This window comes from Ornithorhynchus anatinus, chromosome X1 (assembly GCF_004115215.2).
Source record: "Ornithorhynchus anatinus isolate Pmale09 chromosome X1, mOrnAna1.pri.v4, whole genome shotgun sequence".
Lineage (NCBI taxonomy): Eukaryota > Metazoa > Chordata > Mammalia > Monotremata > Ornithorhynchidae > Ornithorhynchus > Ornithorhynchus anatinus.
Window position 1 is genome coordinate 38068644 of NC_041749.1, and position 27850 is coordinate 38096493.

A 27850-nucleotide genomic window follows, 5' to 3' on the forward strand; every position below is an offset into this window, starting at 1 on the left:
AGCCTGACCGAGCCCCGTGCCAATATGTTTTTCAGTATTTGGGAAGCAGAGGAGCGGCACGGCTCGGTGGAAAGAGCCTGGGCTTAGGAGTCGGAATTCGTGAATTCTAATCCCGGCCCTGCCCCTTCTCAGCTGTGTGACTTGGGCAAGTCACTTCACTTCTCTGTGCCTCAGTTCCCTCATCTGCAAAATGGGGATAAATCCTGTGAGCCCCACGTGGGACAACCTGATCGCCTTGTATCTCTCCAGCGCTCAGAACAGAGTTTGACACAGAGTAAGCACTTAAATGCCGTTATTATCATTTTTATTTGGTGTGACGGTAATCTCCCGATTGGGCACGGGTTATTCGTTCGATAGTATCTATTGAGCGCTCACTACGTGCACAGCACCGTACAAAGCGCTTGGAATGGACAATTCGGCAGCAGAGACAATCCCCGCCCAGTGACGGGTTCACAGTCCAAACGGGACCGACAGTCGTTGCCCAGGGAGACCGGCAGTTCTGTGCTATATCTCCTTATTCCGCCGAATCCAAAGTCATTCACAATCTGCAGCGGTTCTCCAGTTGCGCCGACTGCTATCAGAATTTGCCACCGAGACGTTTCGATCCCACTGCGCTACGCCTGAGACTAGAGAAGCAGCGTGGCTCAGTGGAGAGAGCGCGGGCTTAGGAGTCCGAGGTCGTGGGTTCTAATCCGGGCTCCGCCACCCGCCGGCCGTGCGACTTCGGGCAAGTCGCTTGACTTCTCGGTGCCTCGGTTACCTCATCTGTAAAACGGGAATTAAGACCGTGAGCCTCATGTGGGACGACCTGATTACCCTGTATCTACCCCAGCAGTTATTACGGTGCCTGGCACATAGTAAGTGCTTAACAAATACCAACATTATTATCATTATTATTATTATTATTATTAAAATGAGACTACCATATGGGAAAATAAAAGAAAATGGTCATTGCCTGATATCCCTAGTGGCAAAGTGCAACTGGCTGCTGGCAAGTGACCATCTTCAAGGCTGTCTCTGCTCTCTTGAACGCATTCTATCGTTTCTCTTAAAATGGGACCTCAGCCCTTAATCACTGAAATCTGCTCCGATCCTTCCTACGCCAGGAGCAGAAATCCAAGATGAACAGGAAGACAGAAGGAAATTCTCAATCCTTCTCTGTTCAGCATCCACGACTGTAGCTTTCTCGCCTACCGAGAATTTCCATTTTCCAGTCACTAGCCCCAAAAGACAACAAAACTCGAGAGAAAAATAAGATTTCAGGTCGTATTTATCTGACCGAGACTGATCCTTGGCAAGACTGAAGTGGCGTTCATTCGTTCGATGGTATCTATTGCGCGCTTACTATGTGCAGAGCACTGTACCAAGCGCTTGGAATGGACGAATCGGTAACAGACAGAGACAGTCCCTGCCCTTCGACGGGCTTACGGTCTAATCGGGGGAGACGGACAGACGAGAACAATAACACTCTAGTTTGGTCAAGATCGTCCCTAGAATCTTTCAGGAATCACAAAAAGTTGGGAAGATACGGTTTTCATTGTATTCTACATTTCTAGGGCAGGAAGCCCCAAATCAAATTCTTAATTGTCCAATTACACGAACTCTTTTTATTTAATGGTATTTGTTAAGCACTTACTATGTGCAGAGCACTGTACTAACCGCTGGGGTGGATAGAAGATAATCAGGTTGTACACAGGTGGTGTCCCACATGGGGCTCAAGGGAAGCAGCGCGGCTCAGCGGAAAGAGGCCGGGGCCTGGGAGTCAGAGGTCATGGGTTCGAATCCCGACTCTGCCCCTTGTCAGCTCTGTGACTGTGGGTAAGTCACTTCACTTCTCTGTGCCTCAGTTGCCTCATCTGTAAAATGGGGAGGAAGACTGTGAGCCTCACGCGGGACAACCTGATGACCCTGTATGTCCCCCAGCTCTTAGAACAGTGCTCCGCACATAATAAGTGCTTAACAAATATCATTAAATACAAAGAGTTCATATCACTAGACAATTAATTTTATTTTGGGCTTCCTGCCCTAGAAATGTAGAATACAATGAGAACCATATTAGAGAAGCAGCGTGGCTCAGTGGAAAGAGCCCGGGCTTGGGAGACAGAGGTCACGGGTTCAAATCCCGCCTCTGCCCCTTGTCAGCTGTGTGACTGTGGGCGAGTCACTTCACTTCTCTGTGCCTCAGTTCCCTCATCCGGAAAATGGGGAGGAAGACTGTGAGCCTCACGTGGGACAACCTCATTCCCCTGTATCTACCCCAGTGCTCAGAACAGTGCTCTGCACGTAGTAAGCGCTTAACAAGTACCAACATTATTATCGTTATTATTAAGTGTTTAACAAACACCATCATTATTGTAATCCCCATTTACCGATGAGGGAACTGAGGCCCAGAGAAGTGAAGTGAGTTGCCCAAAGTCACATCACTTGTCTGGGCCTCAGTTATCTGCAAAATGAGGATCGAGACTGTGAGCCACATGTTGGACAGGGAACGTTTCCAACCTTACTACCTCGTATCTGCCCAGGCCTTGGAACGGTGCTTGGCACATAGTAAGCACTTACTAAGTACCAATATTATTATTACCTGGTGGATAGAGGATGGGCCAGGGAGTCAGGAGGATCTGGGTTCCAATCCCAGCTGAGCCACGTGTCGGGCAAATCACTTCACTTCTCTGTGCCTCAGTTACGTCATCTGTAAAATGGGGAATAAGACAGTAATGATAATGATGTTAGTATCTGTTAAGCGCTTACTAGGTGCAGAGCACCGTTCTAAGCGCCGGGGGAGATCCAGGGTGATCAGGTCGTCCCACGCGAGGCTCACAGTCTTCATCCCCGTTTTCCAGATGAGGTCACTGAGGCAGAGAGAAGTGAAGTGACTCGCCCACAGTCACACAGCTGACAAGTGGCAGAGCCGGGATTCGAACCCATGACCTCTGACTCCCAAGCCTGGCCTCTTTCCACTGAGTGAGCTTCATGTGGGACACAGACTGCGTCTAACTTGATTATCTTAGAGCTACCCCGGTGTTTAAAAGTGTCCGGCACGTGGTGAACTCTCAACAGATATCGTAAAACAAAATTGACAAAATAAAAACGTAAAACATTCAAGAAACTTGTGACCTGCCCAAACTTCATTCTGCCTTCTCCCTTTTGCTTTCCCCTTGCCCCTTCTCTCTCCCTTCATTCTAGCGAGGCTAAATGGTCAGAGCAGGAGTCTGGGAGTCATAAGGTCCAGGGTTCTAATCCCGCCTCCTGCACATGTCAGCTGGAGGACCTTGGGGAAGTCACTCCACTTCTCTGGGCCTCAGTTCCCTCATCTGTCAAATGGGGATGAAGACTGGGAGCCCCACGTGGGACGACCTGGTGACCCTGTCTCCACCCCAGCGTTTAGAACAGGGCTTGGCGCATAGGAAAGGCCTCAAAGACAGGATTATTAGTACTTGGCTTTGCGCATGCCCGAGAAAACGTCTGTTCTCTGCCGGCCTCGCTGGCGCCGGGTGTCTGCGCATGTGCACGGTTGGAGCCGGCCCCGTCGGCCAAGGAGCGTCTGCGCATGTGCGCGACTGGCGCCCGTCGGGTTGGGCCAGCAGCGTCTGCGCATGTGCAAGACAGCCGGCGCGCCACAGCCACCCGTCCTTCAGGGCTGCCCGAGTTGGCCGAGGAGCGTCTGCGCATGTGCACGACCAGAGTTGGCCGAGGGGCGTCTGCGCATGTGCGCGACCGGAGCCGGCCGAGTTGGCCGAGGAGAGTCTGCGCATGTGCACGATTGGAGCCGGCCGAGTTGGCCGAGGAGAATCTGCGCATGTGCACGATTGGAGCCGGCCGGCTGGGCCGAGGAGAGTCTGCGCATGTGCACGACCGGAGCCGGCCGGGTCGGCCGAGGAGGACTGCGCATGTGCAAGACCGGAACCGGCCGGGTCGGCCGAGGAGAGTCTGCGCATGTGCACGATTGGAGCCGGCCGGGTCGGCCGAGGAGCGACTGCGCATGTACACGATTGGAGCCGGCCGGGTCGGCCGAGGAGCGACTGCGCATGTGCACGACCGGAGCCGGCCGGGTCGGCCGAGGAGGACTGCGCATGTGCACGACCGGAGCCGGCCGGGTCGGCCGAGGAGGACTGCGCATGTGCACGACCGGAACCGGCCGGGTCGGCCGAGGAGAGTCTGCGCATGTGCACGATTGGAGCCGGCCGGGTCGGCCGAGGAGCGACTGCGCATGTACACGATTGGAGCCGGCCGGGTCGGCCGAGGAGCGACTGCGCATGTGCACGACCGGAGCCGGCCGGGTCGGCCGAGGAGTATCTGCGCATGTGCACGATTGGAGCCGGCCGGGTTGGCCGAGGAGCGTCTGCGCATGTGCAAGACAGCCGGCGAGCCCTCCGCCCTCCCCCAGCGGTCCTCCAGGCGGGGAGCCGGCCGGGTTTGCGGCTGCGCAAACGGCCGTGACCCGGAAGCTGTTCTTCGGCCCGGTGACACGTAGCAACGGGACCGGTCACGGGCGTCTGCCGCTGCACCGGGGCGGGGGGGGGGGGGCTATTTTCTGGCCGCCGCAGCGCCCGGTGAGTGCCATTCATTCATTCGTTGGCTCCGCCATTCATTCATCCCGATTTCCTGAGCCCTTCCGGTGTGCAGAGCACTGTGCTGAGCGCTTGGGAGAGGACAAGAGGAGAATAAACTCCTTCCCCTCCCCACCGTGCTCATTTATATCTAGTTTTATTACCCTATTTAGTTAATGAGGTGTCCATCCCCTTCATTCTGTTTATCGCGATTAAGTTGTCTCGTTTTTGTCCTGTGTCTCCCCCCCCCCCCCATTAGACTGTGAGCCCGTCGCTGGGCAGGGATGGTCCTTATTGCAGAATTGCACTTTCCAAGCGCTTAGGACAGTGCTCTGCCCTCATTTGCATATTTTTATTGCCCTATTTATTTTTGTTAATGAGATGTCCATCCCCTTCATTCTATTTAGCGCGATTAAGTTGTCTCGTTTTTGTCCTGTGTCTCCCCCCCGCATTAGACTGTGAGCCCGTCGCTGGGCAGGGATGGTCCTTATTGCAGAATTGCACTTTTCAAGCGCTTAGGACAGTGCTCTGCACTCATTTGCGTATATTTTTATTACCCTCTTTATTGTTGTTAATGAGGCGTCCATCCCCTTCATTCTATTTGTCGCGATTAAGTTGTCTCGTTTTTGTCCCGCGTCTCCCCCCCCCCCCCCATTAGACTGTGAGCCCGTCGCTGGGCAGGGATGTTCTCTCCTTATTGCAGAATTGCACTTCCCAAGCGCTTAGGACAGTGCTCTGCCCTCATTTGTCTATATTATTATCGCTGTATTCATTTTGTGAATGAGGTCTTCATCCCCTTCATTCTGTTTATCGTGATTGTCTTGTTTTTGTCTGTCTGTCTCCCCCCATTAGACTGTGAGCCCGTCGCTGGGCAGGGGACTGTCTCTATCTATTGCCGAATTGCACTTTCCAAGCGCTTAGGACAGTGCTCTGCACTCATTTGCATATATTTTTATCACCCGATTTATGTTTGTTAATGAGGCGTCCATCCCCTTTATTCTGTTTATCGTGATTGCCTTGTTTTTGTTCGTCCGTCTCCCCCCCATTAGACTGTAAGCCCATGTTGGGCAGGGACGGTCTCTCTCTATTGCCGAATTGCACTGTCCAAGCGCTTAGGACAGTGCTCTGCACTCATTTGCATATATTTTTATCGCCCTATTTATTTTGTTAATGAGGGGTCCATCCCCTTCATTCTATTTGTCGCGATGAAGTTGTCTCGTTTTTGTCCCGTGTCTACCCCATTAGTCTGTGAGCCCGTCGTTGGGCAGGGACGGTCTCTCTCTATTGCCGAATTGCACTGTCCAAGCGCTTAGGACAGTGCTCTGCACTCATTTGCATATATTTTTATCGCCCTATTTATTTTCTTAATGGGTTGTCCATCCCCTTCATTCTATTTGTCGCGATGAAGTTGTCTTGTCTTTGTCCTGTCTCTCCTCCCATTAGACTGTGAGCCCGTCGCTGGGCAGGGATTGTCTCTATTGCAGAATTGCACTTTGCAAGCGCTTAGGACGGTGCTCTGCACTCATTTGCATATATTTTTATCACCCTATTTATTTTTGTTAATGAGGTGTCCATCCCCTTCATTCTCTTTATTGCGATTAAGTTGTCTCGTTTTTGTCAGTCGTTCATTCAGTAGTATTTATCGAGCGCTCACTATGTGCAGAGCACTGTACCAAGCGCTTGGAACGAACAAGTCGGCAACAGACAGAGACGGTCCCTGCCGTTCGACGGGTTCACGGTCCGATCCGGGGAGACGGACGGACGGGAACGATGGCGATGAATAGAGTCGAGGGGTAGAACGTCTCGTGAGAACAGTGGCGACTAAACAGAAGCGAGGCGATGTACGTTTCATTAACAAGATAAATAGGGTGATGAAAATATATACAGCGGAGCGGACGAGTACGGTGCCGAGGGGAGGGGAAGGGAGAGGGGGAGGAGCAGAGGGAGATGGGGGGGAAAAGAGGGTTTAACTGCGGAGAGGGGAAGAGGGAGTAGAGGGAGAAGGGGAGCTCAGTCCGGGAAGGCCTCTTGGAGGAGGTGGACAGAGATCGTCAGTCTTCATTGCTGAATCGTGCTTTCCGAAGCGCTTAGTACAGAGCTCCGCACACGTAATAGTAATGACGATGGCATTCGTTAAGCGCTTACTATGTGCCGAGCCCACAAGCACTTAATAAATAGGATGGAATGAATGAATGTGTCAGACACTTGTCCCGAGCGCGGGGAAAGGTCCAAGTTAATCACGTTGGAACCGGCCCGTGTCCCGCATCGGGCTCACAGCCCAAGTAAAATGTAGAATAATAATAATAATAATAATGTTGGTATTTGTCAAGCGCTTACTATGTGCAGAGCACTGTTCTAAGCGCTGGGGGAGATCCAGAGTCATCTGGTTCTCCCACCTGAGGGTCACAGTTAATTCCCATTTTCCAGATGAGGTAACTGAGGCACAGAGAAGTGAAGTGACTCGCCCCCAGTCACACAGCTGACAAGTGGCCGAGGTGGGATTCAAACCCGTGACCCCTGACTCCCAAGCTCGGGCTCTTTCCACTGAGATGATGATGGTGGTGATTACGCCGTTCCAAGCGCCGGGGTAAACACCAGCGAATCAGCTTAGACGCAGTCCCTGTCCCGCATGGGGCTCCCAGTCTTGATCCCCATTTACAGATGAGGGAACCGAGGCCCCGAGAAGCAGAGCGACTCGCCCGTGGCCACCCAGCGGACAGGTGGTGGAGGAACGGGAGTTAGAACCCATGACCTTCTGACTCCCAGGCCCGCGCCCTCTCCGTTACGCTACGCGGCTACCAACGTCGAGTCGTTCCAGCGGGAGGAGGGCAGTGGCTTCCCGAGGCTGAGTTGTACACTGACGGGCCCTTTCTCTCTTTCTCGTCTTCCCCAGATCGTTTGCAATGTCAGGGTTTGACAACTTCAGCACGGATTTCTACCAGACAAGTTACAGCATCGATGACCAGGCCCAGCAGTCCTACGATTACAGCGGAAGCGGGGGACCGTATAGCAAGTAACTCGACGGCTTTTGCATCTCGCGGGGTCAGGACGTCCGTAGAGTAATGTCCTTGACCGTCTGTTCGGCTCGGTGACGGCCCAGACCCAGCAGACGGAAACGTTCCCGAATTTTATCCAGATTTGTAGCGGTGGCCCTGGAAAGTTAGGCCTAGAGGGGACGGGATATCCCTCGCTCCTCTCTCTCCCATCCCCTTTAGCACTGGTGACGGGAGTGATCAGAGGAAAAGGGTCGATTGACCTCCTCCACCCGCACCTGAGTTTCTAATAATAAAAACTGGTATCGGTTGAGCACCTTCGACGTGCCAGGCGTTGTCCTAAGCGCTGTGGTAGATACAAGATAATCCGGTTGGACACGGTCCCTGTCCCACGTGGGGCTCGCAGGCCTGATCCCCGTTTTACAGATGAGGTAACTGAGTGGCAGAGAAGCGGAGAGACTTGCCCGAGGTCACACAGCAGACAAGTGGCGGAGGCCGGACCGGAACCCCGGACCTTTCTGACCCCCGGGCCCGGGCTCTGTCCCCTAGGCCGTGCCGCCTCTCCCGTGACTGAGTCACGTTCAAGATTTCAGCTCCACGGCAGGGGTTGGTTCGATCCCGGCCTTGCTTCGTCCCCTCCCACCAGAGCCCCTAATGACTTTAAGCCCACTATCATCATAATAATGTTGGTATTTGTTAAGCGCCAACTATGTGCAGAGCACCGTTCTGAGCGCTGGGGGAGATACAGGGTCATCAGGTTGGCCCACGGGAGGCTCACAGTCTTCATCCCCATTTTACAGATGAGGTCACTGAGGCCCAGAGAAGGTTAGTGACTTGCCCACGGTCACTCAGCTGCCAAGGGGTGGAGCCAGGATTGGAACCCACGGCCTCTGACTCCCAAGCCCGGGCTCTTTCCACCGAGCCACGCTGCTTCTCATAACCTCTAATGCTCCTCTCCCGTTCCCATTTGGCGAGATGGAGAATCCCGTGCGGAGCTGTTTTCGACAGACTAGTGTGGTACCTTTCAAACTGCCCGAGAAGCCCGAGCCAAATTTTCCGCTCCTTAGCCAGAAATAGACGTGCCCTAGAAAACGGGTTCACGTTTAGTTTGCAAGGGGGGCCTTTTTTAAATACCCAAGGGATGTATCTAATGGATTAAACCTAACCGTCTTTAGACTCGAAAGGGCCGTGGACATTAGAAAAGTCGGAAGGTAGCCCTGAATAGAGAGCGTTTTTCCCGTTCCGAGCTCGAGTGTTATCATCGTAAACTTCCAGGCGGCCGTTCGATTTAGTTCCGTTGCAGAAAACGCTTCAACTGGGGCCGGTAAATGGCGGTATTCCTGATTTGGTGAAGGAGCTCGTAAGCCAAACGGTTATGGGGTTTTCCTCCACCCGTGCACCTCGTCAGCGGAGTAAAAGAAAAATAATTAAATAAATGGTGGTATCTGTTAGGCGCGTACTATGTGCAAAGCACCGTTCTAAGCGCTGGGGGATACGAGGTGATCAGGTTGTCCCACGTGGAGCTCACGGCTTTTAATCTCCGTTTTACAAACCGAGGTAACTGAGGCACAGGGAAGTGAAGCGACTGGCCCAAAGTCACACGGCTGGCAAGCGGCGGAGCCGGGATCAGAACCCACGCCCTCTGACTCCCAGGCCCGGGCTCTGTCCGCGGAGCCGCGGCGCTTCTCTTTTAGGATGGGCGGCTCTCGGTGATTGCCTTCTACCGCGACCTCGAGATTTGAATGCAAAATAACGAATGGTATTTATTGAGCGCTTACTGTGTGCGGACCATGGTACGACATACAAGACACCAGCAAGGGCAGATGCGCTCCCTGCCCGCAGAGAGCTCAGAGTCTCCAAGGGACCGCAAAAATCAGGTCACCGAAATCCTCAGACCGTCATCCTCCTGTCTAAATGGGATGGAAGTCACCATTCCTATTTCCTCTTGAGAATGAGAAAACTGAACCCGGGAAGGGTATGTCCAGAACCTCATCCACCTCAACTAGTAACTGTCAGCAAAGACTCTGAAAGCGCTCAACAGAGTCGCACAATTAGGGAATCGCTGGACCGACTCCGTATTTAAGGTAACGTGGCGCGCTTCATTCCGAGGCCCGTTTTTAACCGTCCGCTATCCTTACATCCGTATCTCGGCTTCAAATAGGGGTGCGTGAGAAGAAGGACATTTCTCTAAATTTCAGAGGGTGCGGGTCCTCCACTTCTCAGTGCCGATTTCTTAGGAGTTCCCGCAAGTCAGGATTTTATCCGTGTTGGCTCAAAGCAGGACCCTTTGAAAGCGCTTAATTGAAAGACTTCGATAAAGCAGTCGTCTGCATCTGTAACGTAGCATCCTTAGTCCGACGGTGCCCGATTTATGCAAGTTTCGTATTCCTAATGTGAGGGAAGCAGCACGGCCTAGCGGAAGGGCGATGGGCCGGGGGGGTCCGAGGACCTGGGTTCTAATTCCAGCGCCGTCACTTGCCTGGTGTGTGACGTTGGGCAAGTCACTCTACTAGAGAAGCGGCGTGGCTCAGTGGAAAGAGCTTGGGCTTGGGAGTCAGAGGTCACGGGCTTGAATCCCGGCTCTGCCACTCGTCAGCTGTGTGACCGGGGGCGAGTCACTTCCCTTCTTTGTGCCTCGGTTCCCTCATCTGTAAAATGAGGACTAACCGTGAGCCTCACGTGCGACAACCCGATGGCCCTGTATCTACCCCAGCGCTTAGAACGGTGCTTTGCGCACAGTAAGCGCTTAACAGATACCAGCGTCGTCATTCTCTGTGCCTCAGTTACCTCGTCTGTAAAATGGGGATTTCAGTTAGAACAGTGTCTGGCGCACAGTGAGCGCTTAACTGCCAGCAGAAAAAAGAGGAGACAGATGTTAATAGAAAGAAATTACGGGGCTGAGGGAGGCGTAAAAACAGGGTGCGGAGCAGTGCAGATCCAAGATAGATCGGGAGTCCTGCGGGGGCCAGGGACTGCATCTAGCCTTACATCGACCTCGAACTAAGAACAGACCAAGGACTTGATAAGTGCCCCAGTTATTAAGCATCTGACCGGGTGATTTTAACGCCGACCCCTCTCCCAGATGGCAGTGATAACTGCCACAGTAATCCTGGGGGAAGAATAACCAGCCGTAGCATTTACCGGCAACTTGAATTCATTCATTCAGTCGTATCTCTTGAGCACTTACTGTGCGCAAAGCGCCGTATTAAGCGCTCGAATTTGGAAAAAGGAGAAGGTCGCGGAGATTCCAACAGTTCTTCACCTGGGGATCAGAGCAGAGGATGCTCCGCGTGGCCCGGGATTGGGGAAAGGAAGGCTGGGGTTTTCCGTGGGGATCTTGTAAAGTGAAAGTTGCTTCTCGGCGATTTTCCCTGTGGCTTTTATCCGAGGCGGAGGTTTTGTGGCGTTAATCTCCGGGAGGTCTGGGCCGGGCACCCCCGGGCGGCAAATTATCAAGAGCTGTTAGCCTTAAACACGCCCATTTGGAGGAAAGAGAGAGAGGAATGAGAGGGATATCAGGGCTGCAAGGGGCGGAATTGGGGGAAAGAACCATCTGGAGCTTCCCGCGAGAAGGACGGCAACCAAAACCGTGAGGAGAAACAAGATCTCCGACCTGAAAGCGGTACAGCGGGTGCATTTAGCAGAGAGCCCTGGGGGGGACGCCGGCCTTCATTAAGCGTAATGACCGGATTAGGGACTTCCCAAAGGGATCCTGAGGCAGGGAAAGGGCAAAAACGGGTGCTGCCTCATTCTGTCTAATTGATTGGAATAGATAAAGTGATTTGGACGAGGGTATTGAGAACCTCCCGAAATCTTCCGATCGTGACCCGCTCATTAAAAAGATAAGATTCGTCCGACGTAATGACAGCGACGATACCTGTTTAGCGGGCACCGTGCTCTCCGGACAGTGGAATCCGAGCGCTCGACGCGGCAGCGTCGGGTCCCCCGGGTGGCAGTCAGGCGTTCGATTACGGCACGGATGTGGAAGAGAAGCAGCGTGGCTCAGCGGAAGGAGCACAGGCTTGGGAGTCAGGGGTCACGGGTTCGAATCCCCGCTCCGCCGCTTGTCAGCTGCGTGACCGTGGGCGAGTCACTTCACTTCTCTGGGCCTCAGTTCCCTCCTCTGTAAAATGGGGATAAAGACCGTGAGCCTCACGTGGGACGACCCGATGACCCTTTATCTCCCCCAGCACTTAGAACGGTGCTCTGCACACAGTAAGCGCTTAACCAGTGCCAACGTTGTTGTTATAAAGTCAGAGAAGAAATCCTTTGGGGCTTTCCAAATGAGGCTAGCAACCTCTCAGTATGAAAGGGAGCGAAGGGTCCCTCGAGAGTCCCGGGGAGGACTTCCTCAGTGCCGGGTGAACTCGTCAGCGTTTCCCCGGTGGCGTCTCGGAACTGATCCGGCGTCGGCCTTTTCCGCGCAGACGGTATCCCGGCTGTGAGCTACCCCAGCAAGGAGGCTTCGTCCCTCCAGACATGATGCAGCCCCAGCAGCCGTACACGGGACAGATCTTCCAGCCGGCGCCGGCCTACGCTCCCGCCACGCCCCAGTCTTTCTACGGAAGCAACTTCGAGGACGAGCCGCCCCTCCTGGAAGGTGAGATCGGTCGCCTGCGCGAGCCACCCTTCCTCCCGTGGGGTTGTCCTCCGGGGTCCGTTAGGCTCCCGCGGCCGTGCCGAGCGTCGTACCGACCGCTAGGATAGACGCGGAGGGGTCGGGTTGGACGCCGTCTCCGTCCCCCTTATGCGGATGGGGTGACCGGGCCACGGAGAAGTGAAATGACTTGTCTCCATACTTAAGATTGACTTCAGGAGCTGGGAAACAGCAGCTGGCCTGGTGGAAAGAGCCCGGGGCCTGCGAGTCACAGTACTTGCCTTCTAATCCCGGCCCCGCCGCTCCCCTGCTGTGGGACCTTGGGCCAGTCACTTCACTTCTCCGTGCCTCAGCCGCCCCATCTGCGGTACGGAGACCGACTGCCCGTTCTCCCTCCCGCTTAAACCGGGAGTCCCGTGTGGGACCCGATTACCGGTGGGTGCACCCCAGAGTTTCGCGCGGGGTCCGATACGTGGGAAGCGCTTAACGAACACCCTCGTTTCCGGAGGCGGGACCATTTGAGGACGTAAAATCGTCCCTCTCCCGGTCAGCTGGGGCGCGGTAAGGGGCCGGCGACCACCTCTGCCGGCTCCCAGCAGCTGGGAAAGGGTAGGGGAGAGGGAAAGAGGAGGAGGAGGTACGTGTAGTGATATTTCTGTGCCCTTCCTTCTCCTTACCTTCTGACTTTTTGCAGCGGTTGTCCCGGGTCCTTTGCTCCGTTTTCTTAGCTGATAGAACGGCAGAGTTGGTTTTCTTCAGCGGCAGTAACTGATGAATGCCCGCAGTGCCCGTGACGGCACTGGGAGCCCGGGAAAGTGTGAGGAGAGATGCAGTTAAGAACGATCCCTGCAAACCTGGAGTCCCCAGTCTGAGGAGGAGATAAATCCAGAATCATCTAACACTTAATTCCGACCGCTTAAGCGCCGTTCCGCAAGAAGGCTCAGGGCAGCACGGTCATTCTCTCAACGGGACTTCTCTTTCCTCTCCACTCTCCCCTTCTTTTCCTTCTGGCTTTGGCTCCACTGCCCGACCTGCTCTTCAGAAAGGGATCCTAGCAGAGATGGGCAAACAAGGGAACCCGGGAAAGCTGCGTGGTTTAACGGAAAAAGCGTGGGCCTAGGAGCCGCAAGATCGGTGTTTGAATCCTACCCCGGCTGCCTGTCTTGCTGTGTGTGACCTTAGGCAAGTCACCTAACTTCTTTGTGCCTCAGTTCCCCCATCTGTCAAATGAGGACGAAATCCTACTCCCTCCTACTTAGACTGTGAGGCTCGTGTGAGACCGTGTCCAGGTCGATTATCTTGGGTCTGTCCCGGCGCTTAGGACAGCGCTTGGCACGTAGGAAGCAATCGAGTGCCATAATAATAGAGAGGGAAAGGGGTCGCACCTCATTTCCCTCGGCTGCTCTCGTTCCCCAAGTCTTGAAGAGTCTTGAGGTTGATTTTCAATTTAAAGCAGTGCCAGATGAGATTGGCGACGTTAAAACCTCAAAGGAACACGGTTGTGTCTGGAAAACGGCCTCACCCCCACCCCCCCGCTCCTCCCGTACTCACCCCGCGCTCCTCGCCGGCCAATCTCGAGGTGCTCCCGCTTCTGTCCCACTGGGTCACGCCGGCTCCGGCTCTCGTCTTGACCGAGGCTAGAGCGAAGTGCTGGCCGTTACGTTTTCCACTCACTTGCAGAGCCTCTGGCGATCAGGAAGGCGCCAGCCTACCTTTGAATGTTTAGTGGAGAAAATAACTTACAGTTGCACAGCAGAGCTGAAAAAATATCCACCTCCACCGGCGCTGGGTAGGGCGGGAGGTTTGAAAAACCGAACGACTGGATGTCACGCTGTAGACCTTTAAATCGCCCCCCTCGCCATCCCCGTCTGTCCAACCAACCCCCAGAAAAGCCCCGTAAGACTGATTCCGGGGGTTGACTTGGTCTCCCATCGTATGACTTTGTACTTCCTCTCTCGACTGTAAACCCTCGGGCACGGAATGTGCTTGCTGACTGTTGTTAAATTGAACTCTCCCAAGCACACGGTAAGCGCTCGATAAATACCATCGATTGATGTGGTCCCTCCAGATTAATCTGGGCGGTGACCTATATTGGGCTGAAAAAGGAAGTACTCAGTGCTTGAGGAAAGGTTTTTTTTTTTTCCCCTCAGTTTGTTTCTTAGGGTATTTGTTAAATGCGTACTGTGAGTCGAGCACCGTTCTAAGCGCTGGGGCAGATGCCAGTTAATCAGGTCAGTCACGGCCTAAATTAGGAGAGAGGACAGGTACTGAATCCCTATTTGACAGTCGAGGAAACCGAAGCCAGAGAAGTTAAGCAGCTCACCCAAAGTCATGCAGCAGACCAGGGGCGGGGCCAGAATTAGAACCCGGGCCCTCTGACTCGCGGGCCGGAGGTCCGTCCGTTGGGCCCCGCTGCTTCCCACTGCCGCTAACAACGTATGGCACGTAAGCAGTCACCCCAAAAGCAGGTCTTACGTAGGAATTCTTTCTGAAATTTAGAAAGGAAACCGTGAATGGGGGAAATGTTACTGACTCTTTTTTTTTTTTTTTTTTTTTGTAGCAGAGACGTTGTTATAACGTGACCCGCTTAAAATGTAGCGTCGGTTAGAGTTATGTCGTATTAAATGGGATCCGTCTAGAGGAATGCCTTTACCAGAAATTGGCAGGAGTAAGCTTGCAGGTGAAGATAGTGCGTATTTATAGTCTCCCTCATCTGAACGCGACGGTGGCATCTTAATGAGGACGTGTTGGCTTTCGAGGCCTTGAAAGAGTGTGTGAACCAGGATATTAAGAATTATTAATCGAACATTAAAATGACCTGGGGCAGAGTGGGCAATACCACCACCCTGAGTTTCTCTTACACATTTTGAAGAGTATGCCGCTTTGGCTGTCCGGATTTAATCGGGCCAAAGTTGGCTTTGCCGACCCACTCGGACGTTCCCACCCTCTTCTACTTAACTGCCTCCTGTTTCCCCCTCCCTTGAACCCCGATTGACCCGCCCTTCAGAATACCGGGTAGTAAAAGTCAGTAGATTCCACTTCCCAACAGCCCGAGCCCAAAGCCTTACCCCTGAAGAGCTTTTCCAGGGGCGGGAAGCCGGCGCCATCACAGCGTAACTGGAAGTCTCCGAGGTATTTGGTAAGCGCTCACTCTGTGTCCGGCACTGCACAGATACAAGATAATCGGGTCCCACCTGGGGCTCACAGAAGTAAGAGGGAGAGCGGGTGTCGAATCCCCGTTTTGTAGATGAGGGAACGGAGGCACCGAGGAGTTAAATGACGTGCCCGAGGTCACACAGCAGACGAGCGGCAGAATCGAGAAGCCGGGCCTGTGCTCTTTCCGCTAGACTACTACGCTCGTCTGGACTGTTCGTAGGCTACCGTGCCCCTGAAGCAGCAAGGATGTCTATTCAGAGATGGAGTGTCAGAACATACTGTTGTAAAAAGAATGATGACTGAAAAGTCCAGACCCCTAAACTTTCTTTCTGTGATCCTTCCTACAGAATTAGGAATCAATTTTGACCACATCTGGCAGAAAACATTAACAGTCCTCCACCCGTTAAAAGTAGCAGATGGCAGCATCATGAATGAGACGGATTTGGCCGGGCCAATGGTTTTCTGCTTAGCCTTCGGAGCCACGTTGTTACTGGTAAGTGATACGGTTTTGAGTGTCCGCGTGTCTCTGAGGCGTGTCGGCCCAGGCGAGTATTCAGGGTAGCCTCAGAATTTTCAGCAAGTGCTCAGTGATGAAGGGTCCATTCTCTAGCACTCCAGTGTATTTGAGCCTTCCGGATAGTGTGGAAAGGGATTAAAAAAAAGATTCCTGGTCTGTCCACACCAACCGAACCACTCGTAATAACGGGAAGGGTGTTAAAATGACCCGCCGACTCTCCGCCTCCTACTTTAAAAATCATTTAAGTGTCAAAAGCGAGGGTCTTATGACAAATAACACTTAAAACAAGAGCCCCAGGATTGATTCGAAGCCTCTTTAAAGCCCTTTGATGTCCCACGTGGAATCGAAGATGGAATTTGTTCACGGCTTCTCTTGGAAAAGAACGATTCTTTGGAATAGCAACCCTGTTCCGATTTGGGTGCTAGATCATCTTCCCGTTTGTCACTGGCTAAAAAAATAAAGAAAGGCGGAAGCTAAATTATTTTTATAGTTCAGTACCTGGTTCACAGGTGTTTCTGAAAAGCTGTTCTGTCTCCTTAGCACAGGCCTGCTTTACGACTAACTGATTTGAGACATAAACTTTACTAACCGAAAAGGACTTTTAAAGTTCACAAATTCCAGTATTAGCAAATGAAAATCGGGAACGTGTTCATTATCAAATTGATCGGTATAGTTGAAAGGGAATTGAAACGCAGCCGGCGGCGATGAGTGGCGTGTGTTTCTCCTCATTGTCAGATTTCACTATTAAATTGATCATATACATACGTGAAAACCTGCTGACGTCCCCCCTAAATGACGAAAAAGTTCCCTCTACTCCGTTACGTGTATTAGTGACCTGACATCTGTGAGCAGGTTTCCATGAAAACACCTCTTTTGTTAAGGAAACAGATTATTTTTTCAGATTATGACCCCCGCCCTCCTGAAATCCTCCCCAGATTTCATCATTTGCCCAGATCAAAAATGATCTTTGCAGTGAACCTCGAGTGGAACGGTAAACTCCAGTGTACAGATTCTGGGACCTGATACTCTTCCATGGATCGATAACCTTCAACCGAGACAGCGCCAAGCTACTCGCTTGACAGGACCCGAAGCAAAATATGAATATGAGCATGGCAAAAATTAAAATGCCTCTAGCTTGTCCAACCAAGTTACGTATAGCCCGGGCTTTTGACCCCCTTATCTGCCACCTGGGAAGACATTCTGGGATTCAGCATACTACAGCTGCCGGTAGTACATCTGAATCTTTTAGCCGGTTTGGTCAGCGGGAGAAAGGGCAACGGGTCCAAACTAACAAGCATCTTGGGGGCACGATCTGACTCCTAGAACACCAAGTAGCTTGGGGTGATCCTCGAAACTCCGCCTTTAAAGCTGCATCCCGCCCCCCCCTGCCTCTGGGAGGGCTGTCCAGACTCTCTAAAGTGCTCGAGGGCCCAATTTTAAAACAGCCTGTGACCTCGCGTTCCCAGTCTTGCTTTAAAAATGGCACTTGGGATTAAGACCAGTCTCTGGCGGGAGGTTGCAAGGGCCGGAGGCGGGATACGGTGGACACCGGAGGGAACCGCCCTTCCCTCCGCCCGATACCAGGGACTGCCCAACTTCAAGGCCCCAACCATCTTGGTCTACCGTCTTCTCTTCCTTCCTTACCCTTCTCACTTGGGGCCTGCTCCAGAGGTCTGTCGATCAATCTGTGCTATCTAGTGGGTGCTTACTGTGTGCAGAGCACCGTCCTAAGCGCTTGCGAGGGGACCGGGAAACAGTTTCACAGACGTATTCCTTGTCCAAAGCGAGCTCAGGACCGGGGAGTCTAGAGGGGGAGACCGGCATTAATATAGATGAATAAATTACAGATATTTATCTAATTGCTGTAGGACTGAGGCGGGAGTGAATAAAGGGAGGCAAATCGGAGAGATGTAGAAGGGACCGGGATTTCATCCACACACGCCCCATGGGTCCCTCTGATCGTTCTCGGAATTGGAGTTTTCCATATTCCCCGGTCCCACAGAAGAGCACACTGCAGCGAGAAAAATCAGAGTTCGCCCGTTGCCTCTCTTACCTTGCAGCGTGGGCCGTCCGGTGAAAGCAAAGGCTTGTACGACTGCTCAGCCCGGGCGGGGACCGCGTCTGCCGGCTCTGTCACACTGTACTCTCCCAAGCGCTTAGCACAGCGTTCGGTAAATGCCGTCGATAAGCCACCCTCCTCGGCCCTCCCCGGACACTCCTGGGAAAGGGCTCACCGGAACTGTAGCGCGCGCGCGCGCGCCCGTCTGTGGAGACGTCGGCACAGATGGAGTGTCACTGATGAGCCACTCCCCCGAATTTCTCCTCTTTGGCACTCTCCCAGCACGATAGGTTTCAGCTTGGTGATGTCTTCTCTTCTCATCCCCAGGCTGGCAAAATTCAGTTCGGCTACGTATACGGGATCAGCGCGATCGGCTGCCTAGGAATGTTTTGTCTTTTGAACCTGATGAGCATGACGGGGGTCTCGTTCGGCTGCGTCGCCAGCGTTCTCGGGTACTGCCTTCTTCCCATGATCCTCCTTTCCAGTTTCGCTGTGGTGTTTTCATTGCAGTAAGTATGGCATTTTCATTCATCGATTCATGCCATAGTATCTATTGAGCGCCCACCACGTGCGGGAGCACTGTACCGAGCGCTCGGAACGGACAGATCGTTTTCCCTTTGGTGTTGGTGGCGAAGGGCTAATTCTGTCGACTACAGTTTTCCCCCTTTAGGAGCCGGCTCTGTCAAATTAGGGACTACCCGGTTCCCCCGGCGAGCGTTTTTATCCGTCAGGAAGACCTCCTCAGGACCAGGGAGTTGAAGAACCCTTCTTTAAATGCCAACTATCCTTTTCTCAGTCTATCAGTAGCTGAATGCGGTGGAAACACTTGCAGTGTACAAATGGGCAGGGAATGCGTGTGCTATATTGCACTGTCCCAAGCCCTTAGTACGGTGCTCTGCACCCGGTTAGCGCTCCTTAAATATCACCGATAATTTGACTGATGGCTACGTGCCGGGGTAGATATAGTAGAAATCGTATTTACCTCCTTCATCAGAATGTCGTGCTTAAGGCCGTGGTGATTCCTTGCGGACTCTGAGATGGATTCACCGGGATGGGTTATGGGCCCTGTCTAGAGAGGGAGACAAACACCGATAGAAAAGAATAACATAGGATCAACGGCTCCGCATACAGGTGCCGCGGGCCTGAGATTGCGATCCCCGGAGGGATCGTCTTGGCGGAAAGATTTCCCTGGACTCTGTCGTTTTCAGTCGAAAATCGATTTTCGACCCGCGGCACGAAACCGTCATTGGCCAAGATGGAGGAAGGCGTATAGGGTCGGTGTCTCGGTCACCTCGTGACATCCGGTCTCGGCCCCAAGTCCTCCCAGCGAATCTTAGCGTCAACCAGATGACTTCGCCACCCTTCCAGACCGCTGCCGCCCCCGTTGGCCACAGGGCTCTCCCAGCGCGGTGGCCTCCCGGGCGACGGCCGGCGGTCGGGAGGCTCCCGGATTAATTGGGAGGTGCAGCTCGGCCTCTAGACTGTACGCCGCAGAGAAGCAGCGCGGCTCAGTGGAAAGAGCCCGGGCTTGGGAGTCGGAGGTCACGCGTTCCAGTCCCCGCTCTGCCACTCGTCAGCTGCGTGACCGTGGGCGAGTCACTTCACTTCTCTGGGCCTCAGTTCCCTCATCTGTAAAATGGGGATTAAGACTGTGAGCCTCACGTGGGACGAGCTGGTTCCCCTGTATCTACCCCAGCGCTTAGAACAGTGCTTTGCGCATAGTAAGTGCTTAACAAATAGCAACATTATTATTTACGCTCATTGTAGGCAGGGAACACGCCTGCCAACTCTGTTCTGCCGTCCTCTCCCGAGCGCACAGTACAGTGCTCTGCACGTGGCAAGCTCTCGATAAGATTGACCGATGACCCGCGAAGACACGGTTCCCCAGTGACCGTCTGCCCATCTTCAACCTGTAGTTCGGCAGACGTATCCTACCGAGCGACAACGGAGTATTAGCAGCCGCCCCTTCCCGTTGCTGCAGGCAACCGTTCCCTCGGGCAGACGCCGCCATTCTGGATCAAAGGAATACGCGGTCCTCTCTTCCACCTGAATTCAGTGCTCTGACACACTTTTTTCATTCATCCAATGGCCGTGTTAATTTGAGCAGCCAAGGCTGAAGCAGCGTGGCTCAGTGGAAAGAACCCGGGCTTGGGAGTCAGAGGTCATGGGTTCTATTCCCGGCTCCGCCACGTGCCGGCTGCGTGACCTGGGGCGAGTCACTTCACTTCTCGGTGCCTCAGTTGCCTCGTCTGTAAAATGGGGATTAAACCTGTGAGCCCCACGTGGGACAGCCTGATCCCCTCGCATCCACCGGGCACTTAGAACAGTGCTTTGCACATAGTAAGCGCTTAACAAATGCCATCATTATTATTACTGTTAAGTGCCAGCATCCTGGGATAGCAGAGCTTCCCGGAGGGGGTCAAGGAATCGAATGTTTCTGGGCAAAGCCATTGAGAGGATCAGACAGAACCAGTTCTACTTGCCCAGGGACTGGACCTACCTGGAAAGCGAAAACAGACACCTGGGAAACAAATAATAAGAAGAATTACTATTATGGCCCTTTTTAAGCACTTACTTACGTGCCAGACACTGTTGTAAGTGCTGGGGTACGTAATAATAATTACGGTGTTTGTTATGGTTGTGGTTTTAAGCGCTGGGGTAGACACCAACTAGTCAGGTTGGACACAGCCCCTGACCCCTGTGGGGCTCACTCTCTCAATCCCCATTTTACAGATGAGGTAACTGAGGCCCAGAGAAGTGAAGTGACTTGTCCAGGGTCACACAGCAGACACGTGGCAGATCCACAATTAAAACTCAGGTCCTTCTGACTCCCAGTCTGTGCTCTCTTAACTGAGCCGTGCTCCTTCTCCAAACAGACTTACCTGAATTGCCCTCGCCTTACTGGAAAGGTGGAAGTGGCCAAAACGTTGGCTGTAGCTTCCCGTTCCTAATATTCCCCCCACCCCCTTCGGGGAAGATTGAAATAGCTCTTGCTGCTAATAGGAGGCGTTAAACAACCGAATACACAGCAAGTAAAGGCAGTTGTGTATTCGGTGACCTTTTCTTGAGCTCCTGCTGGAAATTGGAAAGGTGATTTCTCCGAGTGTGGTAAATAGTCCGACTCGCTTTGGGAGCGGGGATCACGTCTGCCACTCGGACTGAACTCTCACCAAGAGCTTAGGACGCCGCTCAGCGGCCAGAGTAAGTACTCACTGTATTCCGCTGATTGCGGTTTTCTTGTCGTTGCAGAGGACTGGTGGGAGTTCTCCTGACTGCTGGAATTATCGGCTGGTGCAGTTTTTCGGCTTCCAAAATCTTTATCTCCGCCTTGGCCATGGATGGACAGCAGCTTCTGGTCGCATACCCTTGTGCTCTGCTCTACGGAGTCTTCGCCCTCATCTCTGTGTTCTGAACTGAGTATCTTGGAAATCGGACACCAGTGGGCCAAATACAGAAATATAGAAATCGACTTTGAACTCTTAAATCGGACCGCCGGACCGCCACGCCGGCGCGCTCTTGCAGGTTTAGCCCCTGACCGTTCGGCAGGGGCGGTGGAAATAAAGATCTGTCTCCTTTGGTCTCTTTTAGAGAACTCTGAATCCTGTATGGGACCCGTCTGCGGTGTGTAACCCTTCTGTGTTCATGCTTCTACAGATAGGATGTCATGTCTCTTTCCCGTTCCTGCACCCTTTAGCGAAACGACTTGGTCTCTCGTAAATTATGGTAGGGTGTTTTTGATAAATTTTTATCGACGAGGGTGAATAAAGCCACAGACTCGGAGATCTCTCTTTTAAAGCCCTCCCACATTAGAGTAGCTGCTGACCTGCAGGCGTTCTCTCAAGGAATTAGGAAACGTTTTTAGCGTGCTTGAACGAAAGGCACTCGAAGCCCAAATGAGATATGTTTGCATTCCAAAGGTTAACACTTGCCCTTTCAATGATTTCGTGGCAGTGATATGGCAGAAAGTCAAAAGGACACAGGCAACTCATACTCTACCTTCCATTTGGCCGTGGAAACGCAAGTGAACGCCCAGTGTTATCGTAAGCTGAATGACGGCGGGCAGAAGTCACCATACTGTCGAATCAATAATAGGTTCAGGTGCTTCCCAGAAGAAAAAAAATCAACTTTAATTTTAAGATGATTGGAAATACGACAATGATCAATATTGCATTTATCGATGTAAAATTCATTTGAGGCTTATCGATTGTGTCATTTCAACCATGAGTGGATTTTTCTGAAATCACCCTTTTCTGTGTCTTACTCTCCTTATATAGATTTCTGTTTCAGGAAGCATCCTCCAGTTGACTTAGAGTTTAAGAATAGACGCTAAGGGGCACAAACTCAAAAGAGAAAGGTGAAATAAACTCATTGCTTCCCCTCGCTATTCTATTTGGCCAGAGAACCCTTCAACAAAACCATCCATTTGGGTTTGGCCATTAGTCATTTAAACTTACGACGTGGACGGAAAACGTTCAGCTGTAAGGAAAACAATATCTTTATACTAAATAGCAAGTGTAAACCTACGTAAGAGTAGCGCTCTGGAAATGCCTTGTTCGTATGTGCAACGGATCCGTGTTTCGGGACACGTTTCCTTGTTAAAATTGAGGGCGCGTTTTAGTATCCAAAGCTCTTCCTAGGGTGATATGCCCATCTTCTGATCTTTATGACACTTAAGGGACCATGCCATTATAAAATAAATAGAACTAGAGCAGCTTTTCCAGAAACAATCATATCGTCAAAATATCGGTTGGATTTTTAAATCGACTTGTCATTCATCCTGAGTTGAATTGTACCTCGGATTCGTATAGTATCTTTCTATCCTAATCCTTGTAATAAAAATCTACAAAGTGGACGTGCGTTTCTCATCCGTCAATATTATGCAGACAGTTCTTCCTGTAGAAGAACAGACGACCTCCTGCTCTTAAAAACTTAGCTTTCGCCGAGAACTGGGTGCAGGATCCAACACACCTTTGGCATTTCTCTCGCGCTTATCTCGTGTTTCTTTGAACTGCCTATGCCCCGGCTTGGCCGGGGCGGGGGGGCGGGTCCCTTCATAGTTTGGTATCCTGAGTAGCTTCAATAGCGTTACCTTTTTATTGCCATTTGGTGTTTTATTATAACTTGATACTTGTCTAGCAAACGTGCCCACCTGCTCCTTGATGGGGGAAAGGAGGCCGAACACAAAGAGGACGCGTGTTGAGCGAAGCGGAGATTCTGTGCGCTCAGCTCCTGTCTTGCCTAAAGAGTTTCGGGAAACAAACCCAGCTTCCCTTCCCTCCCCGGGCTTAGGCGTCTCGGGTGTGTGGCCCGTGGCCAAGGAAACGTTGTCAAATGTTACCGCCTTAGCCGTTCAACAAGAGGGATAAGGTAAGCTCAAAGACTACTAAAAAAAAAAAAAAAGAAACCAGTTCATTTAGAGTAGAAGAAGAGTTTGGCCTCTTGGACTTCAGAATGCATTGCCATGACGAGGATGAGGCCTTTCAGCCAGCTTTACTCATCTGCTTCCAAAGAAAGTTTAGACGGCACCCAAAGAAATGACGCAGCAAAACCTAGTAGATAAAGCCCAGGCCTGGGAGTCAGAAGGACCTGGGTTCTAATCGCAGCTCCACCACTTGTCTGCTGTGTGACCTGGGGCAAATCGCTTCTCTGGGCCTCGGTTACCTCGTCTGTAAAATGGGGATTAAGACCGAGCCCCGTGTGGGAGAGGGACTGTGTCCAACACGATTACCATATGTCCAGCAGTTAGTACGGTGCCTGGCACGGAATAAGTGCTTAACAAATGCCACAGTTATCATTAGGTGAATCTCTGTTTAGTTTCAGACACTGTTAAATATTTTGGGGAGCCTGACGATGTCACCACCGCTCTTTCTGAAGAAAGCTTTAGTACATCTTCGTAAGACTGTTGGACTACCGTATTCGTGGGGAGCAGCGTGACGTAGTGGGTAGAGCGCAGACCCGGGAATCAGAAGGTTGTGGTTTCCAATCCTGGCTCCGCCACTTGTCCGCTAGCTGATCTCGGGCAAGTCAGTTCGCTTCTCTGTGCCTCGGTTTCCTCATCTTCAAAATGGGCATTGAGTCGGTGAGCCCCACCAGGAACAGGGACTGCATCCAACCTGATTTGCTGGCCTCCACCCCAGCGCTTAGTACAGGGCCTCACACGCAGTAAGCGCTTAACAAATGCTAAAATTATTATCATTTGCCGTCTGTGACATGGTTCTTGGATGGGAGGCCCGTCTTGAAACAAACTGAATTAAATATTTCAGAATATAGCTATAAAGGATTAGGAACTCGTGGTGGCATTTCTCTTCCGCTTTCAGTTGCAAGCATCGTATGAAAACTCTTAGATCAGGCCAGCCAAACGTATTGAATTGCTAATAGTTCAGTATTCGGGAAGTTAGTTTGCATAGTTTGCACCTGTTTCTAAGCCTTGGGGTTTGGGGGAGGGGGGGTGGTTTCAATAGTATTTTTAAGCGCTTAGTATGTGCCACGCACCGTTCTAAATGCTGGGTCAAATACAAAGTCATCAGGTTGGACACGGTCCAGGTCCTATAAGGAACTCACAGTCTTAATCCTCATTTTATAAATGAGGTAACTGAGGCACAGAGAAATGAAGTGGCTTGCCAAGCAGACGAGTGACGGAGCTGGATTTGGAACCCAGGTCCTTCCGACTCCCGGGCCCCTGCTCTGTCCGCTGGGCCGTGCCGGGGAACGAGGGTGGGAGGCTCTACTCGCCTCTGACTGCTGCTTTCGGGGATGACATCACGTCGTTGCCTCACAACTCAGTTTCACACAGTGATCTGTGCCCGGGGGGTGGCCTCCCCTTTTCAAACTGGACTTCCATCTGTCTCTCCAGAAGGCGTAATCCAACCCGGGGACTTTGGACTTTTATATGGCCCGGTGGAAAGAGCACGGGCCCGGGAGTCAGAGGACTTGGCTTCTAATTCCGGCTCTGCCAAGTATCTATTCTGTGGCCTTGGGCACATCGCTTAACTTCTCCTTGCCTCAGTTACCTCATCTGTAAAATGGGGATCAAATCCACCTCTTCCTACTTGGACCTTGCACCTCTTTCGGGGCAGGGGTTGTTTCTGGCCTGATTAACCTGTATCTAACCCTGGGCTTAGAACAGTGCTCGGCGCATAGTAAGGGCTTAACGGTGACCGTGATGATTATTATTAGTCGTCACTATAAAGCTACGTGCGCGAGTTTTACCCAAGTCATTTCGTGAACTTGGCCCCTTCCGATTGATTTTCCACTGTCCGTTACTTCAGCGAGCACAGTCTCCAATTGTGTTGATGGCAGGTTCTCAATTTAAAGACCGCCACCCCCCGCCCCTTCTGTCCCGTGAGGCGGATTCTTCCGTTTCGAGCGTGGACGTTAACGTGGAGAAGCTTTGCTCACGCTAACGGGAGAGAAGCGTGCCGATCCGTCGGTGACCTTAAACTCTCGAGAGCACTGTAACGGCAGAAGTTGCTATGACAGATTTTCCTCTCTCACCTTTACGGGCGTTGGAATGGCGGAGGCCCCTTTCCCCTTTGTAGAGGGTAGGTTAAAACCGCGGTTCGGGGAGATTAAGACGGACCGTTGCCGTTTCACAGAACGTCTCGAAATTACTCTTCAGAGGAAAAGACTTCGCTGATCCAGTTTCGTGGCTCTGCCTTTAATGTGTCGTTCAAGAGTGAAAGCTTTTGATGAGCTGTGGTTATGACTACCATCCCAGATGGAAATATTACCTCTCGCCAAGTGCACAAAGTTCTTACTCTGTTTAATGAAGAACATTATCTGCCGCTGGAGCACCATGTCCTGTGTTTGTGCAAGTGCATTAAAATGATTACCTACGCAAATAAGGCCTAATTAAATACAGAACCGTTCCCCTCATTTAAAAGCTCAACTACTTTCTTGAGCACATTAGGTTCTCAAAATCGGGTAGGGTATTTTTGTGAGCTTGGCAAATTAGGCTTACCTTGCATACGTAAACTTGGTTCGTTTCTGAAGGCCCCACTAACCCTGCACATAAGCGCAGAGACCGGTTAATCATGCATTAAACCGTTTTAAATAGCTTCTCTGACACTCGCCGCGCAAAATGGAAAATGAAGTGCTCAGGAGAAACCTGAAGATGCCCTTACGTGAAGCTTAGCCTTCTCTTTTTCTGGTTTAGAAATCACTCTTGAAGTAGCACCCCGATTTTCAGAAATGGGGAAGGGTGTGAAGCCATCAGCTAAAGTGTTCGGTTTTCTTTCTTTTAAAGCCCGCGACTGATCGTACGAGCCTACGGCAAAGAACGTCTCGCTAAAGAGAGACCTCCTGTTAGCTGAGACTCTTGGCTGATGTGACCGGTCACGGTTTTAAAGATAACCCCGGGGGGCCAGGGAAGATGTCTTTTTCTCTGGGATTCAATATTGCAAGGTCTCAGGGATGCAATTTCAGTTTTCCCTTTTTACGGCTTCCTTTAGATTCGGGCCCACATCTCCGATCCTCGTATTACGACTATTTAGCTCTTCTAACCCTGAGAACGTTCTAGCCTTAGAAGTGCTATTAACGTGTGGTTTCCTTTGGACTGCCGAAAGCTGCAATTCATATAATAATAATGTTGGTATTCGTTAAGCGCCTACTATGTGCTGTTCTAAGCGCTGGGGGAGATACAGGGTCATCAGGTTGTCCCACGTGAGGCTCGTAGTTAATCCCCATTTTCCAGACGAGGTAACTGAGGCCCAGAGACGTGAAGTGTCTTGCCCACAGTCCCACAGCTGACAAGTGGCAGAGCCGGGATTCGAACCCATGACCTCTGACTCCCAAGCCCGGCCTCTTTCCACTGAGCCACGCTTTCCCCAAGGTGATACCAGCCCCTCTCCCCCCTCCTTTTTTAAATGGTGTTTAAGCACTGTACTAAACTCTGGGGTAAATAAAAGCTAATCGGATTGGAGGCAGTCCTTATCCCGCGTGGGGCTCACAGTCTCGCTCTCCACTTCACAGATGCGGTAACTGAGGCCCAGAAAAGTTAAGCGACTCTCCCAAGGTTCCACCGCAGCAAGTGATGGGGTCGGAATTAGAACCCAGGGCACTGTGACCTCAAGACCGGGCTCTAACCAACTAGGACACGCTGCTTCAGAGGGCACATACCTCGTGTACCAAGTTGGATTCTGGCTTTCCCACTCAACTTTTCAAGGGTTTGTGTGGTAATTCTGGGTATCGAGCTACCTTTCCTCAAACTTTCTTATAGTGGAGCCGTTTAGACAGTCCACACTCATTCCTTCTGGCCAGACCCTGTTTCTGCGAGGCGTGACTCCCTAACGCTAATCAAATCAGCTTCTTTTTAATACCGTGCTTCCCGAGCGAGCAAATGTGGCCCTACGAGTTGTCTCAGCCCGAAGATGAAATTCAGTACCTTGAAGTCAAGCCTCCGAAGTGATAGATTTGTAGCTTGGGGATTTTTTTATTTGTCTTTTCAAGAATCAGATTTCTCAACGAAACAGACGGAGAGATCAAACGCTTTTTCAACTTCATTCAAAAGCCAGTTCCCCGGTACCTCACCAACGATGAGCTCGGTATTAATGCATTTTTTTAAATACTGGATTTTGCACTTATTTGGTGTGGCTAATTTGGACCTTTTGCCAAGGTACCCAAATAATAATAATAATGATGGTATTTTTAAGCGCTTACTCTGTGCCAGGCACTGTACTAGGTGCTGGGCTGAATACAAGCAAATTGGGTTGGACACAGTCCCTGTCCCACGTGGGCCTCGCGGTCTCATTCCCCATTTTACAGATGAGGCAACTGAGGCACAGAGAAGTGAAGTGACTTGCCCCAAATCACACAGCCAAGTGGCAGAGGTGGGATTAGAACCCACGACCTTCTGACTCGACATCATCATTCCTGGGCCAGAGCAAGTCTCAGCCATCTGAAATCCCTAATTTCTCTCCCTCCTATGACCATCGTCTTCTCTAATCGCTTATTACGACCTCTTTCTCTGAGATTTCAGGTTCA

At 51.7% G+C, this 27850-nt stretch overlaps 1 protein-coding gene and 1 long non-coding RNA gene across 5 annotated transcripts; one reads left to right on the forward strand and one right to left on the reverse strand.

Annotated features, from left to right (window-relative positions):
• The first annotated feature begins 4387 nt into the window (after positions 1-4387).
• Positions 4388-21335, forward strand: YIPF5 (Yip1 domain family member 5). 3 transcript variants are annotated; one of them, XM_001511314.5, is made up of 6 exons: positions 4388-4550; positions 7441-7560; positions 11968-12140; positions 15641-15786; positions 18197-18378; positions 21119-21335. In XM_001511314.5, exons 2-6 carry the CDS (start codon positions 7451-7453, stop codon positions 21279-21281), a joined length of 774 nt encoding a protein of 257 aa, XP_001511364.2. In that variant the 5' UTR covers positions 4388-4550; positions 7441-7450; the 3' UTR covers positions 21282-21335. The 3 variants fall into 3 exon arrangements, with proteins under 3 accessions (XP_001511364.2, XP_007664580.1, XP_028906663.1); XM_007666390.4 differs by lacking the exon at positions 4388-4550 and adding an exon at positions 6370-6388; XM_029050830.2 differs by lacking the exons at positions 4388-4550; positions 7441-7560 and adding an exon at positions 9602-9624.
• LOC114806462 lies at positions 11626-14321 on the reverse strand. Of its 2 annotated transcripts, none has more exons than XR_003754501.2 (3): positions 13689-14321; positions 12815-13005; positions 11626-11663 (listed from the first exon to the last, which is right to left on the reverse strand). It is a non-coding gene; the product is annotated as an uncharacterized LOC114806462 (long non-coding RNA). The 2 variants fall into 2 exon arrangements; XR_003754500.2 differs by having other exon boundaries at positions 12815-12936; positions 13689-14311.
• Positions 21336-27850: the final 6515 nt, after the last annotated feature.